Consider the following 7592-nt stretch of genomic DNA (forward strand, 5'->3'; position numbering starts at 1 on the left):
GTCCCACCCCCTGCCATGGCAGGGACACCTTCCACTATCCCAGCTTGCTCCAAGCCCTGTCCAGCCTGGCCTTGGACACTTCCAGGGATGGGGCAGCCACAGCTCCTCTGGGCACCCTGTGCCAGGGCCTCCCCACCACCACAGGGAAGAATCACATTCAGGAGAAGCCTTTAAATACACTCTCCTTACCTCGTTTCTTTTATACCTCTGTCTCTTGTGCTGCCATTTTCCTCTTCCTTTCCCCATGTGCCAGCCCATATTCCCGGTGTCACGGAGCAAATCTTTTCTTGGCAGTGCTGTCCTGGCTCTCAGATACCGTTGGATCCTGCTGCCTGTGTGCTGATGGGCTTTAGGTGAAACTGTCTGTCTTCATTTGAGCCTTTCATCTTTTCCAGTCTCTTACCCACAGAGCATACAGAATGTTTCAAGCCTTAGTTCATCCAGCTATGTTTGTATGCTCCCAAGCTTCCAGCCACTTGGAGTAGGTCTGGCTTGTTGCTTTAAATGTCTTTAGAGTGTTTGGATAATTCTGTCCAATTATGTCTGCTGTAAGACTAATTTTTCCTTTAAAATACCTCAAACTTACTGTTTAATTATTTTAAATTCTTTCTTTAGCCACTTTGTTCTTTCTGCTATTCCAAATAAAACTTCGGCAGGTTTCTATTGTGGTGCAGACTGCATTTTCATTGCCTGGGGTTTTCCTCTTAACCCCTTTGTAAGCAACATGTCTGGGGTTTTTGTTTTTTGTTTTTTGTTTTTTTTTGCCTGTCATAGTTGTTATGTTTTGAATTCTCAGAAGTGGATTTGTGTCTGTGTGTCTAGATATAACTTACTGATTTAGAGGTCAAAACTTGCGATTTGTGACTTTGTCAGTTCTGTCTTCCCTTTGTTTGCTGCCCTTTCCTGGAGTACTGGAACATAGCACCAAAACTTGTTTCCCATTCCATCTTTTTATGTTGAGAAAGTCTTGACAAACATCTGAATTATTGAGGCTTCCCGGGGGGTCACACTCGAATTGTCACGCTGAGCTTTCTTATCTTCCTTTCTAACTTTTCCTGGCTTTATATTTATTTATGCAGACACACAGAGAGTGAAGCTAGAGGGGCCATGGTAATCTTCTGGTCTATCTTTCAGCAGAATCCAAACAGGAATATCTTCTCCACCAGCAAGCTGCTTTCTCTTGTACATCTGTCTCTGTAAAGTCATTTTATACTCTGTTTCTTATTCACAGAGTGGGAATTGCATTAGTTGTCTTGATGTTTGCCTCAGCTTAGGTTTTTTCTTCTTCATGTAGATGACATTTCCCTTCTCAACCTTCTATGATTTTATAATTCTTCCCTCCTTAATATTTCCCTGCATGTCACCCCTGCTTGTGTGAACACTTCAGTCCTGACTCATTCACTCAGGTGTTGTAGGAGCTGCTGTCATAGCAGCCCTCTGGTGTAAATGAGACAACTCATTTACTATCAGACCTATTGGCATTTATTTCAAAGCCCCAGAAAAGAAATCCCTTGGTGAGCCAGTCAGCTGCAGTCTGTGTCCTGCCTTCCAGCAGAACTGGCAGGAATAGGCACCCAGACCTCCCTTTGCAGGGGAAAATTAAACTGTTTAGTCCCTGGGAGAAGCAAACAAACTGTGATGCCAAACAAGGGGTTCTGGTGTGGGCCCTCCAGCCCAGTGGCTCTGCAGACTTATCCCTTGTTCTGCTTTCAGCCCTCTCAGCCAAAATCTGAAGTCCTCAAAATGCTGCCAGCTCTGCCTTTTCCAGGGAGGACATCAAGCCTGTGCAGAATGCTCATCCTATCTCACACCTCTAGTGCAGGCTGCAGAATTTTCTTCCTTCCTAATTAGCCTCCTGATAGTGCATAGGAAACAAGTATCAGGGGTGAAAGATGCGCTTGGCAGCATCTTTCACCTTCCTTCCAGCTCTGTGTTGGTGTGATTATCTTGGCTGATAAGATAAGGAAGCTGGAGAGGAACTGGTTGTGTCCAGTCTGTATCTGGTTTAAATTCGTGCTGGACTCTGTAGCCAAATACTGCATTTAACTTCCCCAGCAGTAACCTGAACCTCCCCCAGGCTGGCTGAGTGTAACTCAGACTGGTTACACTGGTGTCTCCTCCTTAATCAGTGTAATTGGAAAAGGCATTTCCCTAAGACCAGAACCCTTGTCTGCCTGCTCGTGCTTCCAGGAGGGAAGGGTGTTTGAAGGTGGGATTGTTCTGAAGAGTGTGTGCAAGGCTACCTGCAGTGACACCACCTTTGCCGTGCCCATGTAGAACCTCCATTCTTGTCCCTCAGCTGGAGCATGTGAGCATTCCCACAGGAGCAGTGGGGCAGGGTTTGGAAGCTCCAGCTCCTCTAAAGACAAGTAGAAATAAGGGGTTTTTTAAATTTTTCTCCTTTGGGGAGTGTGTCTGCTGCTTTCTTTCAAAGTATCACATAAAACCTTTTACAGGCTGGAGGAACTGGTGGGGATGTGAACAGGTATTTAATGGTTGGCAATCCTTTCTAGTGAGGAACAAAGGCAGGGCCAGTCAGGCTTTCCAAGATGGGAAAATTGATCCTTTTTGCCATGTGCTGAGAGGTGCTGGGTACTTGCATATTCGTTTTGAATTCTTTTAGCAGTAAGAGGGTAGAGAATATGGGACTAACAGGTCCAAAAGAACATATGTTTGTACTTTTTATTTTTTTAAGGAGGTTCTGTTTCACTTCTATAGAGAGTTCTGTAAATCAAGATAACGGGGGTAATTCTGTCAAACAGTCTGTCAGAAATAGGGGTGGGTGTGTGTTTGCCATCTTTAGACAAACCTTGTAGACCTTTCAGCCTGGGAACACTGTCCTGAACTGCACACTGGCCCTTGATCAGAGAGGGGGACTTGAAGTAACCAAGATTTGTTCTCAGTGTCAGGAATGATGCTGAAAAGATTTAATATTCTGAAGTGACGGAGGCCAAAATAGATGTGTTCAGGCTTCTTTCCTAGGTGGCTGTTAGGCAAAGAGCTCTGTGCTCATGTATAAGCAAGTCCCTGTCTTGGCATGCAGTTGTTTTCCCCTGTCTGAAACAACCCTGGAGAATGTAATTTCTTTTTCAGATTCCCTCTTCAGCCTTTATCTGGCTTTTCTAGGCTTTGTATTGTAGCTATTGCCTTCTCAGCTATGGAGTAATTACAATTCTTGGGGGTGTCTTTTATTGATTCCTTTTGTTATTTTGGCTCTTCCTAACTATAATCATCTGGAGCTTGGGGAGTGAGAAGAAATATGTAAGTTTGAGAAGCATGTGGGAAGAGTTAGAAAGGCAATTTGTTTTTAAATTCAATTCATCTTCTCAGCTGTGTTGTGCTACTTCTTATAATCTACTTTAATATGGTCAAAAACATATTTTTGAAGCTACACAGGAGCAGTTTTACTTCTAGTTGTGGGTTAGATTTTTTTACAGAACCAGAATCCAGTAAATGTAAGTATTTTGCTTCTGAAGCTTGAGTAAAGCTTAATACAAGAGCTGCTCTTGCATGAGTGTGAGATTACTTGTTTTCTTAACAGTTCTCTGAAGCTTTTGGAGAACTTTGGGAATGGCAAATCTGAAAAGCTCATGCTGTGTCCACTTGAATAACTTATTACTTTGTGTATTTTTTCAAAGGTTATTTGAGTAGGTTTATTAAAAAAAGGTTGTTATTATCTCTTGTAATGCTCAGAGCAATTGAGGCTGCAGAGATTTTCTGAGGGACTGTTCCGAGCGTGTTCCTCTGTCACCAGTGTTAATTACTGCTGGGATTTTGTTAGAATAATGTGAATGGTCTGTGGTGCATCAAAACAATGCCAAATTCTGAGATGAGTGCCCAGATATTGTACATCAGAGATGTCATTACTTCAGTGCCAGTCAGGCACTGTTGCTATTTGATATTTCCAGTGTAAAAGACAAAAAGACTTCTATCAGACAGTTACATTTTTAAATACTTTTGAACTGATACAAAACAAACATGTATTTTGTGGACAGCAGGGGACATACAAAAGGGGACTTTATTCAATTTAGAGAAATATTTTAGAGTCCTGTGAGGTAGCTCTCTATCCTGGCAAGTCTGAATTCTAATCTTTGCAGCTTGTTGGGAGCTCAGCAGAAGAGTTTGGCTTGAATTGGATGAAGAAATGGATTGAATTTTCATATGTGAAAACTTTCCACTGTGTGGTTTTCTTTTACCGCAGCTTAGAAATTGAGGAAAAGAAAGTTTGGCTCAAGTAAGCCTTAGAATTCTAATTGTTCTTTTAAACAGACTTTTTAATGTCTGTATTAAATATGAGAAGTATACAGGAACTCATGTGAAGGAGAAGTTTTAATAACAAATGCAGGGCAATATAAACCTTAGTGCTGCTACTTGAGCACTTCACAAGTATTGGAAAATGATTCATCGTTTTGTGGAAGGGAAATGCCTTCAGGAAGGGATCCTGGAGCAGTGTTTTACCCTGAGCCCATGGTGGGGAGACTCTGGCATTTCCCTGTCAGGTTTGAGTCTCAGGAACAGCAGTCCTATGGTTTTTTTTAGAGTACCTCAATAATCTCTGCATCTCTTCAGGGATCTGAGGGAGGTTTGTAGTTGTAAAATAAATGTTATATTGTGAACCCAAAGGCTGGAAGCTACTATTTTTACTTGGGAGGCTGTGGAAAGTGAGAGCCAACTTTGGACAGTTATTAAAGGTCATAGTTGAGTAATGATAAAACCTTTTCATGCTCATTTTTCCTTCTTTGTTTCCTTTTCCAGGCATCAATTTTGGATTTGCACTAAACGGGGCTGTGGTTTCCTGCCTCCTGTCATCCCTCCCCTTCCCTGCCCACTGCCTCTTCAGTGTCTCAAGCCCCCGGGCTGGGATTAATGATGAGAAACTCTGGAAGATGGTTGGATTCACCACACTTTATGTGACTTGTTAAAGAGCTTTCCTGGCATGAAAACGGATCTTTTGTTGAACTAGGCACTTTGAAAGCTGCCATTATCTTTATTTTTATGTTCTTGCACCAGTAAATCAGTATTTTTTTGCAGTTATAGTTTAGTTTGTCAGCAGTGGAAGAAATCAGATAGCCTGAACCCTTAAAAACTTGAATCCATGTGCTTATTTCATGATGTGGGAGGGGATTTTTTTAATGCCTGAGGAATTCCATTACCAGTTGCAGCATTTCAATCCTTTAATCTTTTAACACTTGATCTTTTAGCATTGCTTTCGGACATCATGCTCAAAAGCTTTTTTTGTAACATTTTTTTGTGTTGTGTTCTCACTTTCTGATTGTGGGTAAAGCAGGGTTGGGGATGAGCAGGTGTCTTGGTGTTGCTCAGTCTGATTCAGCAACTCCTCTTTTAGGCTGTTGTTTAATTTTTCAGGTACTTTGGGGACAAAATTCAGGACATCTTCACAGAAGAGGATTTTGCCTTATACCGGTAAAGATTTTCAATAACTGCTGAATGAACCACAAACCAGAACTTTTATGTCCTGGAGTGTTTTTGTAGAGTGCAGGTTGGGATTTGCATTCATACACTGGATTTTGCAGCTCAAAATAGTAATCTCTGAGAATTAGGATGAGGAAGAGAAGTAAAAGGACTTTTTGGTGACCAATAAACAACATCAGCTGCTTTGAGCTGCAGTTTTATGGTGTGAATGTACTCTGGGTGCTGGCAGCACCACAAATTTCCCTCCCAGCCAGCAAGGAGAGCTGCTGATCTGAGCTCTGGGGGATCTGCTGGACCATGAGAGCTGGGATGGAAAATCCTTCATCATTATCTCCTCTTTCACGTGTTATCCAAGGGGTTGTGTGAGATAATAGCCACAATTCTGGGCTATTACTGCATTAGGAGCTTGGGGTTTTTTGAGGCACAGTGTAGCAAAACATTAAACGTGGTAAAGCAGGAAGTGGAAGGACTTCAGATTAGTCATGTTCTGGCTGGAGAAGCAGCCAGAGGATGAAATAGCTCTGTAATGTAACAGCTCTGGCATCTGATGCTCTCAGCTTTCCTGCAGCCCTGCTCATACACCTAACAAACACAACAAACCTAACGAGTTCCATGTGGCTGCAAAGGTGTGTGGCCAAAGTTTAGGAACAAGCATTCTTTGTTGACTAGACACAATAATTCTTTAGTTAATGCATTTCAGTTGGTTTCTGGTAATTTGAAATGTCCCTGATTTGAACATTTTAACTCTTTTTTTTTTTTTTTTTGGTCTTTTTTTTTTTCCTTGCCTGTGTGAAGGAATCTGACCTCCCTCTAGTGGTGGAAGGAATGTCAAGTAGCCAAATGGGTTTATTAGTTTTATTAAAATAATAATTAATACAATCCTAAAACACTAATCACTTTAAGCTTATTTCTGTTTAACAGCTGTTTTTAGATGTCATTGTCTTTATAGATGAACTTCTTTAAAATGTTTTTACTTCTGATCCCAAAATTGCAAAGATTAGATGATTCCTTGATTATTATTGAACTTTGTATAAAGAAAATGTGTAATTTCTGTTTCACATGAACAGAAGCATTCAATTTTTCAATGATTTTATAAATTCATGCTGTGAGCTGAGACAGCTGCTAGGGAATATCAATATTCAGTTGGGATTTCATGCCAGTATAGGAGATGTTTCAGCCTGCTGGATATGAAGCTAATACAAAATATATTATTAAATGCTTCTGTTCCTATTAATGACAGTGCTTTAGCATGGACTGTAGTACTTTATGGCCTTAATGAATGGTTTTATGCTATTTTGGGGAGCACTTATCTTTGTTACTTTCCCTTACCTACCAAGGTCACTTTAAAAATACACTCTTGAGAGAAATAACTGAATGTAATTCACGTCTAAGTATTACTGATTGCAACAATAACGCAGCTGAGTAGGCATCCTGAGCCAGGATTTCTAAACTGTCTCTGTCAAAATTATGTTGCTTCAGAATCAATTATGTTTTCTGGGTTGATATTTTAACCACCATCTGCCAAGCACATTACAGCAATCCCTCCTGTTTCACATAATCAATGAAATGTTTATTCAGAAGGGAGACCTTTAATCAGGATGCTTGCTGTAAGGGGTGACTTGAGCAGAAAACAGCACAATCAAAGATTTATTCCCAAAGCCTTACAGCTTATGAAGGCAGAGACATAGGAGGAGCAGAGGAAGAGCTGTTAATTTGCTTTCTCCCTGTGTCTGTTCTGTGTGTGATTGCTGTTAAAGCTCTCTGCCTGCAGGAGACCTTTGCTTTGTCAGCTCCCTGGGACAGTGCTGACAAGTGGCATCATCAGGAAGTTGTGTGGGATTGAGCTTTGAGTGTTCCTGTCACCGTGATTGGATCACACTTTGCAGTGGCTCCTCACTGCATTTTTTTGTTGTTGGTCTGGCAGAGCTTGTGTCTCACAGAAACTTCTCACTTTTAGCTGTCTGTGCTGCTGCTGCTACTTTGCAAGCTAGTGAGCTTCCTTTCTCTCAAGTTTTGTGTTCCTTGGACTTCCAGCTACTTCATTGGCTTTTTAAATTTAGAAGTTAAAATTCTTCCTCATCACCCTAACTCCAAACCAGTAACTGTTTTACAGAATGTGGTGGTCATGTGCTCCTTTCAGTGCTTTCTGGTCTGTCTTT

General features: G+C 41.3%; 1 protein-coding gene across 1 annotated transcript in view; it reads left to right on the top strand.

The window, feature by feature from the left end:
- OGFOD3 (2-oxoglutarate and iron dependent oxygenase domain containing 3) overlaps window positions 1-7592 on the top strand; it is a gene marked incomplete at its 5' end in the record, with an annotated part of 35128 nt that overhangs the window by 7713 nt on the left and 19823 nt on the right. Inside the window, 2 exon segments of the mRNA XM_008640612.2 lie at window positions 4756-4787; window positions 5323-5424. Of these exon segments, the coding sequence (XP_008638834.2) occupies window positions 4756-4787; window positions 5323-5424 (134 nt within the window).

The sequence above is a fragment of the Corvus brachyrhynchos genome, unplaced genomic scaffold, assembly GCF_000691975.1.
Source record: "Corvus brachyrhynchos isolate BGI_N302 unplaced genomic scaffold, ASM69197v1 scaffold148, whole genome shotgun sequence".
NCBI classification, from domain to species: domain Eukaryota; kingdom Metazoa; phylum Chordata; class Aves; order Passeriformes; family Corvidae; genus Corvus; species Corvus brachyrhynchos.